Source organism: Lichenostomus cassidix, chromosome 27, assembly GCF_008360975.1.
Source record: "Lichenostomus cassidix isolate B80296 chromosome 27, HeHo_3.0, whole genome shotgun sequence".
NCBI lineage: Eukaryota > Metazoa > Chordata > Aves > Passeriformes > Meliphagidae > Lichenostomus > Lichenostomus cassidix.
The window spans coordinates 2628531-2652254 of NC_139507.1; the positions used below are offsets into that span (position 1 = coordinate 2628531).

Here is a 23724-nt window from a genome sequence, read left to right on the forward strand (position 1 = left end):
CCGCCGGGTCCTGGCCGCTCAGCCGGCAGCCCGGGGCGGGGACACAGAAAATGGCGCGGGCGGCTCGCGCACCCCTGCCAGGACCGCGCCCGCCTGCGTCACGTCCGGCGCGCGGCGATGGCGGGGCGCGCGCGGGCGGCGCGATGGAGGGAGCGCGGGCGGGCGGCGGCACCGCGCACGTCAGCTTCGTGTGCCAGCGCTGCTGCCAGCCGCTCAAACTCGACACCTCCTTCAAAGTGCTTGACCGCCTCACTATCCAGGAGCTCACCGGTACCGGGGCGCGGCGGGCTAGGGGGCCGGGGCCGGGGCTGGGGCGGGGGCCCAGGCCTGGGCCCGACTGACGCCTTCTCTCCCGCAGCCCCGCTGGTGACCGCCCCCCCTGCCAGGCCCGGGGACCTGCACGAAGAGGAGAGCGCCCTGACGGAGGTACGGCGGGGCCGAGCGCGGTGGGGCGCGGCGGCGGCTCCCCCGGGCCTTCCGGTAACAGTGCTGCCTTGCCCTCAGGAAGCCTTCGCGGAGAACCGGCAGGATGGCGTGTCCAGGAGGTTCATCCCGCCAGCCAGGTACAGCCCAGCTCGGAGCCTGGCCGCTCCCTCCGGGCAGCTTGAGCTGACGCTGTGGCAGCGCCTGAGAATGTTCCCCCCGCAGGGGTCACACTGAAGAGCTCGTGTGACCCCTTAGAGTTTCCCCTGCGGGATCCCTGTGGCGCTTGGGCTCCTTGGCAATTTGAACACAGAACTGCACAGTCCTTTGGGCACTGCTCCTTAGCTGTGGGTCAGCACAAACCCTACAGAGCCCCTAAAACATGGGCTGCCCCAGCCTCCTGCTCTCCCTTTTCCGTGACCCAGCCCCAGAGACAGGTCTCGTGCTTGAGCTGCCTCTCTGTGGCCTGTAGCACTCACTTCAGTAACATTCTTTCCAAGAATGATGTCAACAGAAAGCGCCAACAGTTTCACACTGATCGGAGAGGCATCAGATGGTGGCACGATGGAAAACCTCAGCCGGAGACTGAAGGCAAGTGGGTCACGAGCTGGTGAGCTCAGATACTTGGGAATGGAGCATCAGTTTTTCTTAATGCTCTGGAAAACTAAGCTGCAAAGTTTCCCATGGCACTTGCCTTGTGGGGGTTTGGTTGGTGAGTAGTTTAGTAAAGCTAGATTATTTTAACCAATATTTGATGTGCAAAGACTTCTGCAAACCGAAGCTGCAGAAAACCAGCAGGCAGCTGCCTGTGGTGTCACTTGCACTAATATGAGCTTTTTCTCCAGGTCACTGGGGACCTCTTTGACATCATGTCTGGGCAGACGGATGTGGATCACCCACTGTGTGAGGAATGCACAGACACTCTGCTGGACCAGCTGGACACACAGCTCAACATCACGGAGAATGAGTGCCAGAACTACAAGTGAGTGAGCCACAGATGACCCGAGAGAGAGCTGTGGTAGCTTGAAGCATGATCAGTGCAGAGAGCTCGGTGTTGACAAGAGGTGCAGGGGCTGCCACAGAACTGGGGACTGGCAGTGCAGGACTTACCAGGATACCTATTTTGGTAATCCTGTTGTTCTCCTTTAGGAGGTGTCTGGAGATACTGGAACAAATGAACGAGGATGATAAGGAGAAGCTACAGACAGAACTGAAGGAGTTGGCACTGGAGGAAGAGCAGCTGATTCAGGAGCTGGAGGATGTTGAGAAGAACCGCAAGATTGTGGCTGAGGATTTCGAGAGAGTCAGGGCAGAGGCTGAGCGGCTGGAACAGGAGGAGGCTCAGTGAGTGAACTGCAGCTGCAGCTTGTGGCGGGGGTTGGAGGCAACAGATAAATGAGGTTGTAACATGAGAAACCTGTAAATGTGCCCAAACACCAGTATTCTCTGCTGAAGAAAAGGTGGCCAGACCAAACTGACCCACAGAGCTGTCACTGATGGAGAAGCTAGCACTCAGCACTTGCTGTCTTGCTTTTGCTCAAAGGTATCAGAAGGAATACTGTGAGTTCAAGAGACAACAGCTGGAGCTGGATGATGAGCTGAAAAGTGTGGACAACCAAATGCGCTATGCCCAGATGCAACTGGATAAATTAAAGAAAACCAACGTGTTCAACGCAACCTTTCACATCTGGTAACGTAGATACTGGAATATCATATCTATTTTCTTGGAATCTGCAGTGTGAGGTTGTTTAAGTCACTGCATTCAACAGGAAAAGTGCAAGCCAGCTCACCGTTACCTCCCAGCAAAGCAATGAATGCCACCTCCTAGGAGTGGCAGCTGAGTAAGATGTGCCAGGCTGTGGGACTGGGAAATGGCTCCTTCACCAGCCCCAGTAACACACTGGGAACCCCTGTGCCAGCCAGCAGTGACACTGGCATCAGGCTTCACAGAGCCCATAGCTTAGAGGGTCTGGCTAGGGGTTTTTGTTGTGTTTTTATAACAAGAAGAGAACAAGTCTCTGGTGTTTGCATACACTTGTTAAGAATAGCCCCAAACTCTCTGTGTGCATGGCTGGCACTGTGTGTGCTGTTGGGACACAGTCTCTATTTGTTTATCAGGCCAGGAACTGTTCTTGAGCTGTTCCCAGCGCAGCACACTTATTTATAATTCTTCTTATCACAGGCACAGTGGGCAGTTTGGCACAATAAATAACTTCAGACTTGGCCGTCTCCCCAGCGTTCCTGTGGAATGGAACGAGATCAACGCAGCCTGGGGGCAGACTGTGCTGCTGCTGCATGCCCTGGCCAACAAAATGGGCCTGAAGTTTCAGAGGTACATGGAATACCACACATACTTCACTTACAGCCCAGAGAACGACAGGCAGACTCAGGTGCCTGTGAATTCTGTCTCATTTTTTCAGATACCGTCTTGTCCCCTATGGCAACCACTCATATTTGGAGTCTCTCACGGACAAATCCAAGGTAGGAGATCCCATACAAATTGTGGGACGTTGACTTTGAGCCCTGGTCATGCCAGGGACGCAGGAAACAAGCTTGGTGTCTATGAATGTGGAGTCTGGGAGAGCTGGCTGCCCCAGCTCCTCCGACATGGTAACCTCTCACTCCACATCCCATATCAAGCCACTGGTGCTGCCAGCCAGTGGTGTTGAAAGTGACAGAACTGTTGAAGGACTCACTACATCTGGCCAGAGGCAGATGGAATGCTTTGGGGTGATTGGCAGGTCGATGGCATGATTTGGGATTGATGGAAGACAGGAACATGTGCCTGCACGTGGTAGGCACTTGCACAAAACCAGTCACACTCACTGTGTGCCACAAGCCATGTCTCAGCATCCCATGACAAATTTAAGCTTCACATGAGGTTAAAAAGCTGCAGTGATCATATCAAAAATAAGTGCTTGGGGTGCCTGATACAATCCTCTTTTCCAGGAGCTCCCCCTTTACTGCTCTGGAGGCTTGAGGTTCTTCTGGGACAATAAGTTTGATCACGCCATGGTGGCATTCCTGGACTGTGTGCAGCAGTTTAAAGAGGAAGTGGAAAAAGGTGAAACTCGGTTTTGTTTGCCTTACAGGTGAGTGTTGCCACATAACTGTCAAATTAATCCCTGTGTGCTGCCCCTAGCGCTGCTTGCTGTTTCAGTCCTGGCTGTCAGAAACCATCTGGAATTCTTTATGATGTATGTTTGCTAGTTTCATTGAAATCTGAAGCCAGCCCCTTGGATGAAGTCCTGAGGCTTGCTTGATTCCCTTTAAAAACAAAGTATTCTTACAGGATAGTATGAATGTCAGATTTAAAATTTAGTGCTTGATGTCATACTGAGATTAAATGTTTGCAGTAGGAATGCACTAATTAAATCTTGTGTATGATACAGGATGGATGTGGAGAAAGGAAAGATTGAAGACACAGGTGGCAGTGGTGGCTCTTACTCAATTAAAACGCAATTTAACTCTGAAGAACAATGGACAAAAGCACTAAAATTTATGTTAACTAACCTGAAATGGGGCCTTGCCTGGGTCTCATCCCAATTCTATAACAAGTAACTGTGGTCAGGACTGGCAGCTGTGGAGTGTCTGCGTTGTGTTGGAGAAAGGCAAATTAAGATGTCATTAATATTAACCAGTACAAAATGTTTACAATACCAAAAATCCACAAGACACTTTATTTAAGATACCATTATTACAAGTAGTTTATAGAAAAGCAATATGCAAAGTTGTATCATTGAGCTGAACAGAATAAAACCCAGCTATTAAATGGATGCTAAACTGATACTTTTGGGGTTTATGGCCATGCATGTAAATCGCTGTCAAACTTCAGAACACTTCAGAACAGAAAAACAGAGTTTGATGCTGCTCTGTTACAGCTAACAGAGGGTTGGAAAAGCAGAACTTTACAAACACGGGAATAACATGGAAAACCTCCCTGAACTCTTCGTGGTCATTAAAGAGTAACTACACTTTGAAATAAAGTATTTTCTGAGTCCTATTAGCACTTTTTTGTGCTACTGAATGTAACAAGGTTTGATACTATTTAAAACACTGTAATCCCTCCTGCAGCCCGTGCCTGCACAGAGCTGCACTGAGGAAACAGTAAAACTATACCTCACTCAAGTGTTTTCAGCCAGCAGTGTGCCTCGCACAGCACAACCCCCTGGCACTCACAGGGTCATGCTGTGACTGTCACCTGCTGTCGTGACACTCACAGCACTGGCAGGATTCTGTACTCATCACAACGCTGGTCACTGCTGGCTGTGGTAGGGCAAGAACAGACGTACTCCAAGTGCTGGCAGAGAGGGAACAATGACAGGCAGCTGAGACAGGGATTTTATAAAAACAGCAAGAAGAGACAGTGCAGAGCCATTTGTAATGCAGGTGTGAGAGCTGATCCCAGCAATCCCAGTCCCAACCAAGCACCAGGTATGGCAGCACCTTTCAAACACAACTACTCTGAGGGATCTTTTTGGTCAAAGGGAACTTAGATTCACAACTTCACAGATGCAGCTCTTACAATAATGCTTTTGGGGCATTTCTAAACACTCTGGTGCTGTTGGGCTTCCCTTCAGGGCATGACTTCGATGCCTAGTGGGATGAAGTTGGCTAATTAACACATGACTGAGAGGCTGTTCCAGAATGCCTGGTGCTCAGAACCAAAGGTAACCCTGAGCTGTGCTGAGTGCCTGGGCAGTGTCACAGAGGAGGGAGGACTGTTGTCAGCAGTGTGACAGCTCCTGCTGCTGCACCACTGACCAGATGGACAAGGTGGTTCTACTTCTGAGACAGAATCCTCTCCTTGGGAGATTTGGTTCCACAGTTCTCCCGGTGCTGCTTGGGTGTGGTGCCACCAACTACACACTTCAGCACGGCATAGGAGAACTCCAGAATACTTTGTTGAGTAATGGCAGTGATACAGTTTAAATGCTCCACAACCTGAAAAAAAGAAAAGATACAGCACCTAAATGCTATGAGTTTACAGACTAAGAAGAGTAATTTACAGACTAACAGGAGTAACTGCTCCATGGGCACATTTCACAGGGAGGTGTCCCTGCCTTCTCTACCTACCAAACATTGCCTGGAGGGGTTTGTTCTGGCTGTGAAGCACTGAAAGTGAGGACACACACCAGTGCAAGCACAAGCTGCACACAGAATTGTGCCCTGCCCTCAGCTCTGACAGAGCCCCACGTGCTTCCTGCTAAAAAGACAGGTGGCCCTCCCTCATGCCACTCCCAGTGCAGCCCCACCTCTTTCCTTGCTGGGCTGAAATAGATAAACCACCTTGGCATTGTGTTCCCAAAGAGCCAACGTGTTCAGCAGTAACTGTACCTGCTCCCAGTGCCCAGAGTTCAGCATGAACATGCCTGTACTGATGATTCCAACGGCCAAGAGCATGAAGTCTTCCTTTACTGTTAAAAACTTGGCTCTGCAGAAGGAAAAGTTTGTTCAGGTGTAAAATGCTGCTTCACAGTTCAAAAGCAGCTGCTGCTGCAGTTGGCAATGCCCAGGACATGTTGGCTCATTCAGGCCAACCAAAGCCCAACATCAGAACCTGGAACTGACAGTGCAAGGCTGGACTTTACCAACCAAGTGAAACACTTCCCTTGCCTGTGAAGCAGCTGTAGAGAAGCATGTTGCTTTGAACTGGTTTATTAAGAAACAATGCCGAATGCCCCCCAAATCAGGGTTTTTTAAAAAACATGCCCCCACAATGGCATAGTGGGAATTATGCTAGTATTTATTAGCTTTTTTAAGGGTTTTAATTTCAAAGTGTTGATGTAAGTCATTGTGAGGTAAGACCCTTACATCTGCAGTTTGCTTGGTGTGGAGTTTTCGATGGCAATCTTCAGCAAAGTGTCATAGATGGTCTCTCTGGTCAGGTAGCAGAAGTCCAGTAGCTGTACACACACCTCATGTAAGGGTTTTGCAGGAAGCAAGCAGCCATTGTATCCTGGCAGAGATCACATCATCAGTCCCACATTTTGGGTCACTAAATTGAATTAGAAGCATTAGGTACCATAAAGGAGAGACAGACAATTCTGAGGAAAACTGCCCTGTCTCTGAATGCCACAGGATCCCTCAGCCTCAATATAGTTTCACTCTGAAATTCAGGTCACCAAGAAAATGGTGAGTGATTGTAGAAAATGTGGCCTTGCACCAAGTTTGGGGGCTTTAAACTCTTAATCTTTTACTGAATGAGTCACAACTGGCTGTCCAGCAACATTCAGCACATTCTACAAAGGACAAAGTTGTCATCTGAAAAGTGAAGCCATGGATAATCTGAACAGTTCCATGTGCAAAAATCTGGGATGTTTTGGTTCAGATCAGCAACAACTCTATGACCCCACTAAAAATCTTCCTTCCCATTCTCTCTGATTGATACTCTCACCTAGAACCTCCAGAAGCAATTCCACGTAGGCCAGTGGAGTTGACACATTGATGTGGAAGTGCAGAGTGTTTAAAACAGCAAGCTCCGACTCCAGCAACTCCTGTTTAGTGTAGGAATATTTTAAGGACTGCAGAAATTTTAAAGCTGCATCACTGGTCACTCTCTGAAAAGGAAAAAAAAAAGAGACAAAATGTCTTCCAGGCAATAAGGCACTTGGTAGGAGCAAAGTGCTCTACCACCTCTCTCCTGCTAAGCACGAGACTGCAGCTCACCCGCCTGTCCTTTGAACTGGCATGAGAAATCCAGCTCAGCTCTTTCCCACAGGTTTCCTCAGCTCAATAAACCATCCTCAGGCAAGTGTGAACCCCAGTAGACACACGATTTTTGACTACCACAGGCCAAGATGTTCCTGCACTTTTTTCCCCAGCGCTGGGAACATTTCCTGGCAAATTGTTACTGGATGAGTAGCAATTTGCCTGCCCTAAAGGGAATGTCATGTCCTTGGCATTTAATTATCACTAATGGTTTTCAAAAAGGAAATCTATTTTTAAGAGAGATTAATGCACTGCAGAGTTAACCACACTGCTAAAGCAAGGGCAGGCTGAGCTGGCTTACATTGTAGTGCAGGGAGAGTTTGCTTGCAAGCTGAACGCACGACACGAGTCGCAGGACAAAGGTGTTGGCTATCTGCTCCCTCACAGAGCTCCAGCTGCTCCTCTGCTCTTGGTCAAGACTGCTGTTATCAAACATCTGTTCTACCTGCTTGATCATAAACCTACAAAACCCACAATTGCTCAGAGAACAATTCTCTGACTGCTGAGAAGAAGGAAGAAAGGAAATTCCACATATAATTAAGAGTAAACATAGAACTAATAGTGTGGATTAAATGAATGAAGAGACAAAGCCCTCAACACACACATTAGTCATGTGTGGTTTGGGTGACAGGGCCAGAGTGGGAGAGGGCATGGGCAACATAACCTCATCAGAGTGGTAATGCAGTGGGTGTTTAGGACTCATTACCTTTCGAGTAACTCCACTGCCTGGTACCTTGTTAAATGGTCCAGATGCCATTTTTCAGACAAAAGGAATATAAATTCTGCAAAAAGCACAGCAGTAACTCATTTCAGTCTCCTGAAGCTCACTGTACAGCTGTCACCTCCCCCGGGAGTTGCTGTAGCTAAGCCTCACCCACGATCCGTGTCTCTTTGAAGTACCCAGCCTGCTCTGGCAGCTCACTCAGGTACTGCTCATTCTCCATGGCCAAGTGGATCAGTGTGTCCTCAATAACTTCAGGGGCAACCCCACTGAACACGGGGCCTGAGTCACGGCCCCGGCTTTCCGATGGTGTCTGAGAGCCCATTGAGCGGGTCAGGGCCGAAGCCGTAATGACAATGACTTCACTGGCCGCACAGGGACAGGCCGGGACAGGGCTTGGCCAGCTCCTCCCGGCCGCGCTGATTCCCGGCTGCTCGGAGACGGCACTGGCAGGGAACGGCCCCTCGGTGCGGCCGCTCTCGAGCAGGGGCCCAGCGTGGTTGGTGGCGGGGCAGGGACAGGGGCTCGGGCAGGGACAGGGGCTGGGCAGTGCTCGGGCAGGCACAGGGGCTCGGGCAGGGCCAGGGACTCGGGCCGGCACAGGGGCTCGGCCAGAGCTCGGGCAGAGCTCGGGCAGGGCTCGGCCAGGGCTCGGGCCCGTTCAGGCCTCCATTCCGCCCTCACTCCGGGCGCGGACGTAGCGCCGACGCCGCGACCGGCACGCGCTGGGCCTCAGCCAACCACTCGACGCCGCGGGCCGCTCGGGCATTCCGATTGGCCAGCGCCCGCCGCCGGATGTGGCGTCACGTCGCCGCGCCACTGCGGCGGGGGAAGATGGCGGCGCCGGGGCAGTCGGGGGACGCGGCGGCTGTCGCGCGGCGCATCGACCCTGCCCGGGAGCCGGGGCTCAGCCCCGAGCAGCGCCGCCTCATGGCGCAGGTGGAGTACGCCCAGCGCCAGCGCGCCCTGCAGCGCCGGCTCCGCAGCCGCAACGTGCTGCTGGCGCTCGGCATCGGCGCGGTGACGTTTGGCATCTGTATCCTCCGGGGTCAGGGCAGGGTGGGGCCGGGGCGCTCCGGGGCCGCGCACGCAGCTTTTCCTTAATTACCCCCGCAGACTGTTACACCTTCTACTCGGTGTCGCAGGAGCGGTTCCTGGACGAGCTGGAGCAGGAGGCGGAGGCGGCGCGGGCGCGAGCCCGGGAGCGAGCAGAGGGCGCCGCAAGCTGAGCGGGGAGCGCCCGGCTCGACCCGGCCCGGCCCGTGACTGAGCTGCCCTCGCGAGGCAGAACGGGCCTCGAGCATGGGGGAGCCGCGCCTGAGGGCTTGGGGCCTGCCCCGTGCTCTGCGTGGGCCAGGAGAAGGCCCGGGGGCTCCCCGCAGGCAGGGCCCCCCGCGGGCAGACCCGCCCTGCGGCCTTTGCCGAGGCCGTGCCCAAGGGAAGGACAGGGGCACCCAGGGCCCACCGCTCCCCACAATAAATCCTCTCACTGGAGACTGCATCAGCGACCGTTGTCAAGCATCTTTTGGGCTGAGCCCAGCTCAGGATCTCATCCCGCTCAGGGGCTGCTGAGGAGTAATGTTTTGTTTTGCTCTTTATCATCACACAGTAAGACAAGGAACCACACGTCCTGCCTGACAGACACACGTACAGACACAGTTTGTATTCAATCCATGTTTATGAAAAGACTTTCTCTGAACACCAGTTCATAACAAAGTGCTCCCAGATCCTGCTGCTCCCGGTGCTCCAGCAGACAGGGCCACGGGGAGCTCAAGCCACTCTTCAGGGTTGGCAGGGTCTGGTGCAGGGCCGGGGTGGTGTCAGTTTGGAGTAAGCCAGGGGTCCTCAGGGCTCTCTCAGTTCTACAGCCACGAGGTGTGGGGACACCTGGTATGTGTCCTCCAGCAAAGGGGTGGGGGACAGTGGGCAGAGCTGGGAGCACAGTGGGAAGACACCTGTGGGACAGGCCTGCACCAGGCCAGAATTCCCACCCCTGCAAAGCCCACGGCTTTCTTGCTGCAGGCCACAGCCAAGGGGAGCAGGAAGCCCAGGCTCTCCAGGGCTGGCACTACCCTTCAGGAGGTGCAGGGACTCTGCCCCCTCTGGGGCAACAGGCACTTGGATGAGGTAGTTCATGGAATCATTCTTGGCCAGCCAGCTACTGGGGAGAGAAGCAGCCATGAACCAAGAGTGCCACAGGATCAGCAGAGAGCACCAGGGGATCAGCCCCTGCCCCTTACCATGCGGCCAAGGTCGTCAGCAAATGTCACCCCCTTGTTCAGCCGCTGCTCCTGAGAGCCAGTGCTGCTGCCGCTCAGCGAGTTCCGGCGCATGATGCCTGCGGGGACAGTGGCCTTGAATTGGGACACAGGCCCGTGCAACACCCAGCCCGGGGGTCCCCATCCTGCATCCTCCCCACCCTGGAGGGAGTGGGGAGCAGGGCTGGCACCTGTGGGCTGCGCCAGCTCCAGGCGCTGCAGGCTGTTGCGACGGGAGGGGTTAAAGCTGCCCTTGGAGAGGCGGCGCTGGCGGCTGGACAGCATGGCAGCGGGTGACACGATGCCCAGCGGCGGCTGCTTCCCCATCCGCAGGTACAGCTCTTCGATCTCCTTCTTCTGGGCGCTCTGCAGCAGCTGCACCTCAGCCAGGTGCCTGGGGAGAAGACAGGGGCTGGCAGCAGGGCCTTGGGGAAGGGACAGTAAACTCCCACCTGGGGTGGGTGGGAAGACCTGTCGCCTCCCGGGTGCAGCCCACCCCCTGCTCACTTCTGGCGCAGGTTCTGCAGCTCCTCCCAGATCTCCTCATCCTCACTCTCGGTGTCGTCGCTGCTCCCGTAGGACAAGCTGCGAGAGTAGCTCAGCCATACCTGGCTCAGCATGGCCTGTGGCACATTTTCTGTGCTCTCTTCCCTGGGGCCCTCCCGGTCGCTCCCCACTGGCGCCACAGGCACCGTGCCTGCCTCAGCTAACACCTCCTCAGCCTTGGGGTCCTGCTCTGCCGCCTCCAGTACCACGTCCGAGACACTGCTTGAGCTGTGGCTTGTGTCAGGGACCACAGGCGGTGGGGAGTCACTTGCTGCTGGCTCCATGCTGTGCTGCTCCCCATCACTGCTGCCCAGCACCGGAGAGGTCACAGGCAGATCCTTGGTTGGCACCACCTGGAACCTGCCCAGGACCTGGGGCTTGGCTTCTGCTGGGGACAGGGGCAGCTGGTGGGGTTCAGGGCTCAAGGGCTGGTGGGGCATCGTGGTGCCCTGGCACAGGCACAGCCGCACAGCACAGCCTTGGCCCTGCCCCACCTTACCTTCACTGATGGGCGAGAGCTGGGCCTGGGGCACGCTGGGGGCTGGTGACTCCAAGACGATCAGAGAGTGGCTGGGCTTGGGGGCACTGGGTGGCACCTGTGGGCACCTAAGCACCGTCAGCAGACCCACCCCAGCTCCCTCCACTTCTCCTGTCCTCCTCCTGCTGCTTCTGTGCCCTGGGATCTGTGCCCTCCTGCTGCTTCTGTGCCCTCCCTGCATCCCAGTGGCTCCAAAAGCCGTTGAGACTCCCTGCCCCATCCCAGGGCAGCATCTGCAGCAATCACCCAGCCCTCCTGACACTGAGCTCCACCTCGAGCAGCCCTGGGCAGCCCTTGCATACCCCCACTCACCGTGCTGCCCTCTGGACTCCCAGATGTGGATGTGCTTAGCAATGGCGGAAGACTCCCCATGGCCTCACTGCCTGTGGTGCACACTGGGGCTGGTGCTGGGGGAAGGGAGGATATGGACCCCCCAGCAGTGGGGACATCTGCTCCTCCTGTCTCCAGGATCCCACTGCCAGGTGGGACTGGCTTGTCTCTGCTCGTGGGGTCAGGGTAGACAAAGCGTGGGGCAGCCATGACAAGACTCTGTGGCCGTGGCAGCAGGGGTGGGTAGAGGTGCCTGCCTGAGCTGGCCATGGTGGAGACACTGGGCAGCAGCGTCTGGGCCACACTCATCACTGCCAGGGAGATGACATTGGCCAGGGTCAAGAAGGGGGCAGTGGGGGACAAGGGTGCGTTGGTCACAGTGGGGCTCAGGGGACTGCTGGGCTCATAGGGGACAGGGGATGGGGGGAGAGGCTGTGGGGACAGGAGGGCTTGGGGCAGGGCTGGGGGAATAGGCCCCCCTGGGGTTGTCGGAGGGGTCAGTGAGAGCGCTGGTGACGACGTGAGCCAGGAGGGAGCCATTGAGATGACAGGCCAGGTCTGTGCTGAGCCTGCAGAGAGAAGCATCAGGAGTAGCCCCCAAGGGCCGTTTTTACCCCTGCCCATGCATCCAGAGCTTCAAGCCAGCGAGCAGCTGGCAGCCCTAGTGCGATGAACATGCCCACCCTGCCAGCACTGGTACCTGTGGGGGACTCCAGTGGCACTGGGGCTGCCAGTGGCTCCACAGGACTGGCCAGGCTGGTCTCTGATGGGGAGCGGCTCAGAGACGGCAGGACCGGGGACTGGACAGAGAGGCTGGGACTGGTGCAGCCCAGATCTGTGGCACAGGGGTGACAGCCAGGCTCAGCCAGGGCAGGACATGTCCTTTGAAACCCTCTGGGCTTGGCTGAGGCCACCACCTGCCCTGCATGGGTGTTGGGGGAGACAGGAAGGGCCCACACAGGGGCACAGACATACCACTGAGTGAGGATGAGGAAGAGATGGAGCGTGAGAGCCCCTGCAGCTGCAGGTCCACCTGCGAGAAGGATGAGCTGAGCCCAGCACCGGGGCAGAGGCCCCAGCCAGGCTGTGCCAAGCTCCCGCTGTGCCCCACCCTGGCCCCACCACCTGTGGCGACAGGAGCTGGAGACTCTTCCGAGCAGGGGAGCACGGTGACTTGTCACAGGAGTGGGCAAGTGACCACGGGAGGACCCTGCACCCCAGCCCCCTCCCCTGGACTCCCTGGGGCTAGGCAGCACCCCAAGCCATGCTCAGCATCAGCAGCTTCCCCAGCACTGGCAGGGCCAGGCTGGCACTCACGGGGCTGCCCACACCACAGTCAGCCTCAGGGCCCTTGGGCAGCTCCGTGCCGCTGCGCCCATCCTTGCGAAGCAGGGTCTCCACACGGTGGATGATGTCCCGGATACGGCTGATGAAGCTGTCCCGCTCCGACTTGAGGATGAACTCATTGTGGACCTGAGGGTGGAGGGGCTGATCAGCACTCAGCACAGCCAGGCAGACACCACCTTTGCCCTCACCCCGCACTCACCATGACAGCTGCAATTTCCTCTGGGTTGTCCCCATCCAGGTCGAACTTGAACGTCACCATCTTGTTGTTGTATGTCTGCAGCTGGCACTCCACCACTCGGTCGCTCTTGTCAGAGATCTGTGGGCGGCAGGGCTGGCTCAGCCCAGCAGAACCTGCCTGGCACCTGCCTGGCAGCTGCCTGGCACCCGTGGCACTCACGTTGGTGATGCGCAGCCTGGACCGAGCTCGGCGCCGCAGCAGCTTCCCCAACGCTCGCTTGGGCGGCAGCTTGGAGCTCTGCTCACTGGCCGAGAGTCCCTCACAGCCATCGCTCATGCCCGATGCCACATCCGAGGTGTAGCTGCAGGAAGCCCCAGCTCTGGAGCATCAGCATGGCCATTCTCAAGTACCACACCCCCTGTCCAGCCCCTGCCTGACCCCCCAGCCTCACCTGTCCACTGGGGAGGAGAAGCCACTGGCAGGGGGCAAGCGCTCAGTGGGCAGCTGCACAGCGATGCTCTGCAGGGAGAGGATGGCATGAGCTGATGCCACAGCTGCCCTGACCCCTCGCCCCTGGGGCTCTGCTCACCGTGGGGAAGCAGCGCACCGGCCGGCTGGGCGGTGGGCTGGTGGGGTCCACTGCCACAAAGCTGCGATGGGCCACGTCTGGGGAGTCCAGGAAGCCTGAGGAGCTCAGGTACCCATCTGTCTCACAGTCAGCTGCGGAGGAGTGCTGGCATGAACCAAAGCAAATCCCTTCCCTGGCTGGACACCTGGGAAAGGGCTGTGGGGCTGGGAGAAGGTGACAGACCCCCCATCCACCTCCCCCCCCAGGTCTGCTGCTGCCCACCCAGCTGTTGCCCCCTTGTTGCCTACGCACAGGTGGCTGAGGAGTAGCTGGTGTGCCGGTAGGTAAAGTGCTGGTGCTGGTCAGCTTCGGGCTCCTCAGGCTCCAGGGGGAAGGTGCTGAAGGCAGAGTCCCCAGAACCAGGGGTGGCCAGGGCAGGTGTGGGGGTACCAGGTGGCAGAGGCGATTTGAGCTCCTCCAGCAGGTGCAGGACACCTGGGGGCTGCTCTGGCTCTGCGGGTGATGGCACATCCTGGACACGCTTCAGCTTCTCCCTCTTGCGCTTGATGGCGACCACACGGTCCCGCACAGCCTTGGCCACCAGCTTGTAGTCAGCCTCACAGACAAAGCCCAGGACCACCTGCACAGGAGGCAGCTTGTCACTTTGGGGTGTAGGGACCCCACAGTGCCCGGGGCTCCCCCATCTCTGTACCCACCATCTCCTGAGCCACCTCCTCTGCCACATCCTTGTAGAGCTCAAAGAGGAACTCGATGGCATTGTTGTCCTTATATTTGCCATGCAGCTTCTTTGTGTCATCCATGCGCAGCCAGAGCTTGAGCCCAGACTTGACTCCATCATCTTCCTCAGCCAGCTCCACATGCACCCCTGTGTCCTCCTGGAAGAAGGAATGCTCCAGCAGGTCCTGGATGGTGTACCTGCAGAGGACACAGCTCAGTGCGGGCTCAGGGCCGGGGTGAGCCTGACACCCAGGCCCTCATTCTGCCCCCACCTCTCATTCTTGTCCATGCGGATGCAACCCTCAATAATCTCCTTCAGCTCTGGCACCTTCACCTTGTAGAAGCTGCTGGGCTTCAGGCCCTGTGGGTAATGAGAGTGAGAACCTCCTGTGCCCACCTGCCACAGTGCAGGGCTCCTAGGGCCCAGGGGAGAACCAGCCAGGGCCCCACTAGCTCTGCAGGATGGCCAGGCCACGTGTGCCTGCACAAGCCAGGACGCCCTGGGGCTCTGACTTTCCACCCCAACAGGCAGGAGCTGGCAGGAGCCAGCCGTGACTGGTCAGGGTGGCTGCAGTGCCCCAGGCCAGCTGGCTGAGCAGACAGCTCAGTACTCCCGTTCCACCTCATTAACGCACTGGTAGTGGCTGGTGCAGGGCCAGGGACGTGGGGTCTGGCCAAGCCATGCCCCCACCACCACCACCACCCACAGCTCCATGCCCTTGCACAGCAACCCCTCACCGCCCAGACTACCTTTAGCCACTCACACAACCTGCACAGTGACACATTCTGACAGCTCCAGCTGACCATCCCCCCAGCCCCTTGTCCTGGCTCCTGCGGGATCAGCCAGCAGCATCACCCCCAGCTGGTACCAGAGCCTCACCGAGGTGACCTTGCGGTAGATCTGGGCGGCGTTCTGGCACTCAGAGTAGGGGTACTCCGAGGTGGCCATCTCCAGCATGCACATCCCAAAGGCGTAGACATCCACTGCCTCATCGTACTTCTCCTCATACATCTCCGGAGCCATGAACTCAGGGGTGCCTGGAGGCAGCAGTGCAGCTCAGTACCGCTGGGATGCCCACCCCCTGCAGCCCCCATGGCTCCCACAGCCCAGCCCCACCTATGACACTCTTGGCAAAGGAGGCTCGCTTGAGTGTCGCCAGGCCCAGGTCCCCAATCTTGACAGAGCCCGTGGGGCCTGTGATGAAGATGTTGTCACACTTGAGGTCACGGTGGATGATGGGGGGAGAGCGAGTGTGCAGGAAATGCAGACCCTTGAGGATCTGCCGGCTCCAGCGCTGCAGCACCTTCAGCTTCATCTCTTTAAACCGCTTCAAATACCTGCCAGGGACCAACAGGGCTCAGACCTGTGTGGGTCAGACTCATGCCCCAGCCTTGGCTCCAGCCCACCCTCCTCCTATTGCCATGCCAAGTCCATCTGGACTCAGATGCCCACACAGGGCAAGCAACAAAGAACATCTCAGCAGGGACCCTGTTCCCTCCCCTGCACGCCCCAATCACGTTTTCAGGGTGCCGGACGTCATGAGTTCTGTGATCAGCACGATGCAGATCTGGCCCTTGATGGTTGACTTCCAGGAGTCGTAGAAGCGGACGATGTTGGGATGCTGCAGCCCCTTCAGCATCTCCACTTCCTCACTGAACCGCTGCCGCTCTGTCTTGGACAGCTTCCGTGTCTGTGGGAGCCAGTGAGGGTGTGAGGGGGGCATGTGGGGTCCTGCCGAGCACAGGGGCTACAGAAGACCCTCATATCCCCATCCCCACTCCCTACATACAAGGCAGCAGAGGTTCCTGTGGCCCCAGTGCAGAGCCAGGGTCAGACCTGCTGTCCCCCAGCACAGCAGTGCACACAGGGCTGGGGCTGCCCCGGACTCAGATCTCCGGCCAGCCCACCACTCCGGGTGGGTGCACGACAGATGGAGCATGGAGGAACCCGTGCAGGTCCTCATTGCCCTGTGCTGGGGCCACCCTTTCCCCTCACTCAGCTCCCAGCTGGAGCTCACCACCCTGCCTCAGGACAGGGAACCCTAGTCTGCAGCTGGAGGGGACACACAGGAGCTCTGCAGAAGCTACTGCCATCCTGCCCTGTGCAGACCTGATGGCCGTGGCTCCTCTGGTCCCACCGGGGCACCACCAGCTCTGTGTGGCCACGTGCTGGGCCAGCCTCAATGAGGCCTTTGTTGGGGAAAGCAGGAGGGGGAGGAGGCTCCAGCCCAGGTTTTTCCATGTTCCTCCTGCTCGAGTTAATTAAAGTGGAAACACAAGCCGGGAGTGCTGACTGCAGCTGGGGCAGGGGCCAGCGGAGGGGACAGCCCCCTCATCCTGGAGAGACACAGCCCCAGGGTGGAGGAAGAAGGGAGCTGACTGACCAGAGCTAGAGGAGCCAGCCAGGTCCAGCCACAAGTGAGGCAGCTGGGAGTACTCAGCCCTGGGCAGGAGCAGGAGCAGTGATAACTCCACCACAGCCTGGGGTCCCGAGAGGCTCAGCTGCTGCAGAACCTGGGACCCTCCCAGCTGGGACCCCTGCCCAGCCCACATTCAGGGGCCGAGGAAACTGGAGCTGCCATGGGGCTCCCACTGCCAGAGCTGCCAGAGCTGTGCTCAGCCTCTTGGCCAGTGGCCACTATCCATCAAGCCCATCAGCTTTCGTAATATTTTTATTGCATCACAGGCGGCCCCATGGCTTGGCTGGAGCTGCTCTATAATCCCCCCGCATTTAATACATGCTCAGGGACAGGCTGAGCCCAGATGAGAACCTGAGCTGCTGCAGCGGGATGAATGGGACCTTTCATATGCAAGGAGGAAAACAGTACCCGAACCCCTGCATGGCCAGCAGCACACACCAGCTGCCCTGCCCAGTGCCACAGCCACTGTCACCCCTCTGGCCCCCACTGAGAGGTGTCCAGAGGCTTCACTGCACCCCGCAAACCTGCAAGGGCATGAGGAAGCTTCCTTCCTCAGGCTGTGAACTGAGGCAGGTGGGGTGTCATGGGTAGCCATGGCTCTCCCAGATCAGACAGAGCAGACCCCAACTGGAGCAGTTGTGCCAGCACAGCCCTCACTGTGCCATGACCAACTCCAGGCAGAACTCCAGCACATGGCCACCTCCCCTAGAGTGCCTGGAGTAATGTCTGGGGGAGCCAAGCATGTACCCCGATCCTGTGCCAGGGCTGCTGAGCTCGCCTGGCACCTTTCCTCCCACATGACAAAAGTGGCAACAGCTCCCACTCCTGCACATGCTGATACTCTCCCCATGAGTGTGGGCATCAGAGCCCAGCCTGGCCATGGCCTGGCTAGAGGAGCAGCAGGGAGGGCAGGGCAGACAGGGTTGCCAGCACAGACATGCTGCACAGCATGGGCACATCGTGTCCTCTCCTAATAGCCCCTCCACAGGGTGGAGGAGGACGCTAGGGATAGTGGCATGGGGACCATGAGGAGCTGGGTGGCAGTGGTCCAGCCCATCCTGTGAGCCAGGAGCTGGCTGCTGAGGAGCTCAGCAGAGCCAACACCAGGAGCTGAGGCCAGTGCAGGAGGAGGGAGGGTGGGGCAGAGAGGCCGAGGATGGCTGTCCTCTCTGCCGCAGGAGGCTGTCCCCTGCTTGGCAGCGCTGGTGCTCAGTGCACTCTGCAGCACTCCCAGGGCTCTCCCATCCCCACAGCCCTTGGCTGTCCTGCTTCTGCAGCTCCCAAGGGCCCTGGCTCTGCACTGACACTTGCACTCTGGAGGGGCATTCAGAGCAACACCATGGTGGGGCACAGAGCCAGTGCTGGAAAGTTCCCAGCACTCCCTCCAGCCATGTCACAGCCACCAGGAGGTCCCAAGCCCCCTGCAGAGGAGCCAGCTCTATGCCAGCAGTGGGTGCCAGCGCCTCACTGTTCTCCCCGTGGCTCTGCCCTGCCGAGCAGGACCTTGTGCATGCTCACAGACATGTGAGCACCCAGACAAGGTGCCCTGCAGCCCCAGGGCTGCTGGTTAGGTTACCTGCCCAACCTGGGTGCAGGAGCCAGGGGAGACACAGCAGTGCCTGCTGCCCAGAATGCTCTCGCCCACTGGTGAACCCCAAGGGGTTCCACAGGAAAATCTCACAGTCAGGTATTTACAGCCCGACCCCGCTCTGGGCCTCTGGTTTCCTCCCTGCTTCCTCTTTCCCCACCGCCTGCAGCACCTACGACAGAAATAGTGCCAGGCTAAAGCTGGAAAGCACAAACAGTGGGGCTGTGGACATGGGTGGGAGGCACAGACAGACGCTGCGTTCAGGAGAGGGGACAGGGATGGGCAGGTCCCCAGAGGGGTCTCACAGGAAGACAGAAGACAGGCAAAACCAGCCTTCAGTTTGTCACGCTCTGAGGAGGAAGGACAGGGTGAGGACAGTAGGGAGAGCTGGGATTTGGGACTGGGATCCGTCACAGGAGCTGAACCAGGTTCTCTGGTACAGAACAGGTCAGGCCTGAGGTTACGTATTCATTTGGAACTGAAAGGCAATAGAAGGAGAGCTGTGAAGTGCACAGGACAAAGCTATTTTTAAAATGGCAGAACCACAACCATTTTTATTTGTGGTTCCAAATCCTGTATTTGTGTCACAGTGTCCAATTCTTTGCATGATTGCTGAAAAAAAACAAACTTCTAAATGTCTGCATCTGTGCTCTTAGCCCCTTGTGGGACACAGATTTGGGTACAAGAGACACTGAATAAAGAGCAGTCAGTGGAATGGAGCCAAACACTGGGTGGGGAGGGGAGAGGGCTGGGGCAGAGGGGTTGTGGGGACAGACACAGGGGTGGCATGGGGTGGGAGCAGGGTTGGGGCAATCTACAGCAAGGGTGGGAGGGTGCAGACCAAGAGAAGTCAGATCTGTCAGGTCTTCCAACACCATGGGATGCTCACAGGAGGGTCCCTGGCAGGATCTCTGCCTGGACCCCAGCCTCTCCACACCCACCCCAGGGGACAAGTGAGTGGCTTCTGCCACTCTTGCCTGGCTGGTTCGCAGGACTGGCAACGAGGCCAGCATGTGCCTGCTGGACTGGGGCACAGAAGCATTTTGCTTCCCAAATCCCTTTTCCCTGCCCTGAGACAGTGCAGCCTCATCCACTCGGCAGCAAGACACCAGCACTGCCTGCACACAGCCACAGGGAAGAGCAGGGGGGCAAGGAACAAGACATGCTGCCAGCCTCACTGTGCCTGCCAGGTACCAGTACAGGGGAGCTGGGGCACAGCTGTGACATGAGGCTGAGACCCACAGGGAGGGACACGAAGCCAGCTGAGTGGGAAGCACTGGAGACAGCTGACTCATCCAGAGAAGGTCCTGGGCTCACCAAGGAGAGCCTGTTCCAGCCAGTGGTTGCCACCTGAAGGGACACAGGACTGAACAGAGTTCAGGGGCATTTGGACAGAGCTGTGGGACTGTGTGACAGCAGAACTGAGCAGGTTCTGAACTGGACTCTCAACAACTGAAGCAGCTGTGCCACCCATGGGGATGGGGGGCAAATCCTCACCTTCCTCACTAAGAGGTCGCACTCAGCCTCTCTAGAAACCACCTGCCACTCTCTCAGGATCTCTTCTTGCTCTGCTGCCACCCCAAGGGCCCAGCCCAGGCAGCTACACTGAGCTTTTAGGAACAAGACAACAAAGTTGCAAGATGCATTTTCTGTGTCAACAAGGACTTGGACCTTCTCACCACATCAGCCATCCCAGGGTCAGGAGGCTGTGGAAGACTTTGGACTTCACCAAAGCCCCTCCCCAGGAGCTCCAAGGAGAAAAGGTAGCCCCAGAGCATGGATCTCCCTGTGCACCTCCATGGACAAGATCATCAAAACCACTTGAGTAGGCAAAGGTATTGCGCAGGCAACACCATCACCACTGCTCTCAGCATCCTGCTGTCTGGCAGCAGGGCATCCAAGGGAATGGAGGAGTGTGGCAGCAGAGAGGAGAAGAGGATGTTCCTCACAGACCTGGAACCACAGGTCCAGCAGCTCCCAGCAGAGAGCCCCTGGCAGCATCACAGAAACCATTCACAGGTGACCATGTACGCTGCTTCAGCCAAGGTCAAGCAGGCAGAGAGCACCAAGGTCGTGTCATGCCCTGCTCCCAGCTGACAGCCAGCCCCAGCTCACTGCAGCCACGTGCCCCAGAGCACACCAAGGGCTGTCGGAGCAAATCTTGGAGCCAGCTCCAGAGCAAGCACAGGCATGCGTGCAGAGAGGGCACTGCTGCCCTCACTGCCCTCCCAGAGGGAAAGCTGCCAGCTGGTGAGCATCAGCAAGACAGTGAGATGCCCAGCCCCGGATCCACCTGTAAAGTGCCAGAGCAGGGACTGGCATCAAGAACGTGGGCACCTTGACATGCTCCACAGTGCAGGCAGCAAGAAGGCAAACGGAAAACAGCACGTGATGGGCAGGAGGGCCAGGAGCAGCGGCACTAAGCAGGAGCCTGGGCCCGGGCCAGGAGACCCGTGAGGCACCGAGGCACTGGCAGCGATGGGCGCAGCGGCAGGCAGCGAGGGGAGCCCTCACGCAGCTGCAGGTCCCTGCCCTGCCCTGCTGCTGTGGCCCGACTGCAGCGGGACCCTGGCAGAAGCGGAGGCTCGAGGGTGCCTGCCTTCACCGGCACAGGCTCCAGCCCGGGGAAGTGCCCCGCGGGTCCCACACAGCACCCAGGCAGGCAGCAGGCTGAGGGCCGGGGAGGGGCTGCACACGCCAGGGAAACTGGACAGAAGAGGGTCCAAGTGCCTCCCTCGAGCCCTTTGCTTCGGGGCGGGAGTCTGCAGGTGCGGGCAGGTAGGGGCGGAGGCGCTGGCAGGGGTCGTACCTGCAGCTCGCACCAGGCCACCTCCACGGTGGTCTCGGTGTCCAGCCCCTTGTAGACGGTCTTGAAGGAGCCGCGGCCGATCTCGATGTCGAACTTGAGGAACCGGCCGTCGGGGGAGGTGGCGACCGCCCGCGTCTCCACCTCCTCGCTCTCCGTCTCCTCGGGTTCCCGGAGCCCGACGGTGCCCGGCGGCGGCGGCGACCCTCCGCGCACCCCGTCCGGCGCCGGGTACCCCAGCAGCTCCAGCTCGGCCGAGCTCCGCCGGTTGAAGCGGGAGGAAGCCCGTCGGGAATCGCGCCCCGAGAGCCGCCGGCTGCGGCTACGGTGCGGGGCCCGTCCGGTGAGCCCTGGACCAGGCTCCGGCTCCGGCTCCGGCTCCGGCTCCGGCTCCGGCTGCTGCGCGGAGCCGCTGCCCGTCCGCTCCGCCTCGGGCTGGGACATGGCTCCGGCAGCGGCGGGCTCGGCCGCCAGCATCGGCTCAGCCCGGCCGGAGCGGCCGCTTCGCACCCGTCGCCGCCGCCACCCCGCAGCCAGGAGCGACCGCCGAGACCCGGCCCGGGCACCGGCCCCGGCACCGCCACCGCCCCGCCCGGCGGCACCGCCCCCGCCCCGCCCGGGCCCGCCCCCGCGCGACCGCCGCCCCCCGCCCGCTCTGCGCCACCGGCCCCGCGCCGGGCAGCGGCCCCGCACCGACACCGCACACGGCAGCGGCCCCGCACCGACACCGCACCGGGCAGCGGCCCCGGGACGGCGCCCAGCGCTGCAGCTGCGGGCACGGGCTGCGAGCAGCGGGCGAGAGCCCCGCACCCGGCACCGCGCCCGACTAGCCCGGCGGGAGCGGAACGGTGGGCATCCCCCTGGGATGCCGGGACGCCCCTCCCAGCCGGCGGTCACCCACCGCCTGGCGCCCACCTGGATCGGCGCTGCCCTGGCTGCTCCAGGGGCTCCGTGCTTTCCCCTCCCCGCAGGACAGCCCCTTCCCTGCCGCCGTCCCCGAGGGGCTCCGGGGCCGCTGTGACTAACGCAGCCGGAGTCGGGACTTAGGAACGTCTCTGGTTTAAACATTTCCTCGGAGTTTCAGACTCTGGTCCCGGAGCAGCGTGTCCTGGAGCAGCCGAATCCCACTGCCCGGCCGCGGGTTCCCCCTCACGCTGCCCCAGACAATCCCACTCGGGGTCACTACGGTCCGAAATCCTGAAACTAGGGTCACGCAAATAGGAAGAGTCGAAGGTGTGTGTCAGCCCCGCGGGAGCCAACAGCCGGACAAGAGCGTGTTGTCTCTCCAGGCTGAAGGAGGAGGTTGTTCTGCCGGTGAGGCTGTTTACACAAAACACAAAGCAATTGAGGCCACCGCTAATTTCTTTTCCCTGAGGTCAGATTGTTTCTACTCAACGATACCGGAAACATTAAGGAGTGGATCGACAAGGGAACTCAGTCATGGTCTCCTAAACGCCGAGCTGGCACCCGCAGGGTGACGCCGAGTGACTGGGGCTGCTGACCTGCAGTTCGGCTGTGGCCACGTCCCGCACGGCTGCTCCCCACAGATCCCCGCTGGCAAGAGGAAGGAGAAGCATTTAACGAAATGTTCCTACAGAAGCCCTGGCCGACCTGTGTCCCACTGCTGATCTCTGCTCTGCTATACCCACCCGACCCAGCTCTTCCAGCCCGAAGCTTCCTCTCCAGCACCAGAGGAGCCAGATACTCCCTTCCCAACAAGGAGTTTGACCGATGCCTCTCTGCCAAGAGCTGCTCATGCAGTGCTGGCCAGTGAGCAGGGAGCAGCAACCACATTGCCACTCAGCCCTGCACTCCTTGGAGCATGGGAGTGGCATGGCCCCAGGTGAACAACCAGAGCCTGCAGAACATCGTGTTCTGCACCAGCCCCTGCAGGGCTCTGCCTGCTGCAGGTGGCCACTGGGTGCCCATGGCCACCAGAGCCAAAAGGCCAAGACTGACAAGCCACAGACGCAGTGTTTGCACTGGCCCTGCCATGGGTGACTCTCAGGTTGTAAGATGCAACCAGAACCTGCCCACTTCTCAGCATTGCCAGAAATGGGGGCATGCTGCCCAAGCCCCTGTAGGCTGACTCTGTAGCTGCCCCCACACGGGGGTCCCTGCCGGGGTCCATGGACTGCCTGGCCCAGGAACACAGCTCAGGCTGGCAGAGAGCCCCAGCTCTCCAACAAGAGACACAGAGCCGGGTAGGGATCTGAGCTTGGTCCCTGGCAAGCTCATGTCTCCTTATCAAGGCTTTTCATCATGAAACAAGATGCCTTGGAAGATCCCAGGAGAGCAGGAGAGTATCCCAGTCCAGTGAGGCCCCCACAAACAGGAGAGGAAATCAGGGGTAAAGTTTGCTCTGACTGCTGCCCTCCCACACATCCCTTGTGAGTGGTCTGAGAAATTCCCTGACTGATTCTTCCAAATGCCACTACACACCAGAATTGGGTAGGGGGAGGCAGCTCAGGCAGGGGAACAGGTCCTCTCCTGGCCTGGCCAGGAACACCAATCTGCAGCCAGCTTGGCCTGAAACCAGAAGGCTCCTGTTC

General features: G+C 58.6%; 4 protein-coding genes across 7 annotated transcripts; 2 read left to right on the forward strand and 2 right to left on the reverse strand.

Moving 5' to 3' along the window:
• Window positions 1-89: 89 nt before the first annotated feature.
• On the forward strand, window positions 90-4206 carry BECN1 (beclin 1). 2 transcript variants are annotated; one of them, XM_085040029.1, is made up of 11 exons: window positions 92-270; window positions 359-426; window positions 505-563; window positions 924-1014; window positions 1269-1405; window positions 1573-1767; window positions 1967-2113; window positions 2606-2755; window positions 2844-2904; window positions 3373-3515; window positions 3816-4206. In XM_085040029.1, the coding sequence occupies exons 1-11, from the start codon at window positions 144-146 to the stop codon at window positions 3982-3984; spliced, it is 1347 nt and encodes a 448-aa protein (XP_084896155.1). In that variant the 5' UTR covers window positions 92-143; the 3' UTR covers window positions 3985-4206. The 2 variants fall into 2 exon arrangements, with proteins under 2 accessions (XP_084896154.1, XP_084896155.1); XM_085040028.1 differs by having other exon boundaries at window positions 90-270; window positions 359-563.
• A 350-nt stretch (window positions 4207-4556) lies between these two features.
• CNTD1 (cyclin N-terminal domain containing 1) lies at window positions 4557-8390 on the reverse strand. Its single transcript, XM_085040022.1, has 7 exons — window positions 8009-8390; window positions 7841-7916; window positions 7436-7595; window positions 6821-6983; window positions 6238-6382; window positions 5761-5857; window positions 4557-5367 (listed from the first exon to the last, which is right to left on the reverse strand). Exons 1-7 carry the CDS (start codon window positions 8178-8180, stop codon window positions 5206-5208), a joined length of 975 nt encoding a protein of 324 aa, XP_084896148.1. The 5' UTR covers window positions 8181-8390; the 3' UTR covers window positions 4557-5205.
• A 245-nt stretch (window positions 8391-8635) lies between these two features.
• COA3 (cytochrome c oxidase assembly factor 3) lies at window positions 8636-9361 on the forward strand. Its single transcript, XM_085040027.1, has 2 exons — window positions 8636-8891; window positions 8972-9361. Exons 1-2 carry the CDS (start codon window positions 8651-8653, stop codon window positions 9082-9084), a joined length of 354 nt encoding a protein of 117 aa, XP_084896153.1. The 5' UTR covers window positions 8636-8650; the 3' UTR covers window positions 9085-9361.
• A 153-nt stretch (window positions 9362-9514) lies between these two features.
• WNK4 (WNK lysine deficient protein kinase 4) lies at window positions 9515-21754 on the reverse strand. Of its 3 annotated transcripts, none has more exons than XM_085040008.1 (20): window positions 21176-21754; window positions 15877-16049; window positions 15476-15696; window positions 15239-15396; window positions 14631-14719; window positions 14337-14556; window positions 13933-14260; window positions 13642-13772; window positions 13504-13571; window positions 13272-13413; window positions 13074-13190; window positions 12845-13000; window positions 12503-12560; window positions 12228-12362; window positions 11510-12096; window positions 11159-11255; window positions 10621-11047; window positions 10305-10507; window positions 10096-10193; window positions 9515-10013 (listed from the first exon to the last, which is right to left on the reverse strand). In XM_085040008.1, the coding sequence occupies exons 1-20, from the start codon at window positions 21647-21649 to the stop codon at window positions 9996-9998; spliced, it is 3900 nt and encodes a 1299-aa protein (XP_084896134.1). In that variant the 5' UTR covers window positions 21650-21754; the 3' UTR covers window positions 9515-9995. The 3 variants fall into 3 exon arrangements, with proteins under 3 accessions (XP_084896134.1, XP_084896136.1, XP_084896135.1); XM_085040010.1 differs by having other exon boundaries at window positions 9515-10016; XM_085040009.1 differs by having other exon boundaries at window positions 10621-11044; window positions 21176-21753.
• Window positions 21755-23724: the final 1970 nt, after the last annotated feature.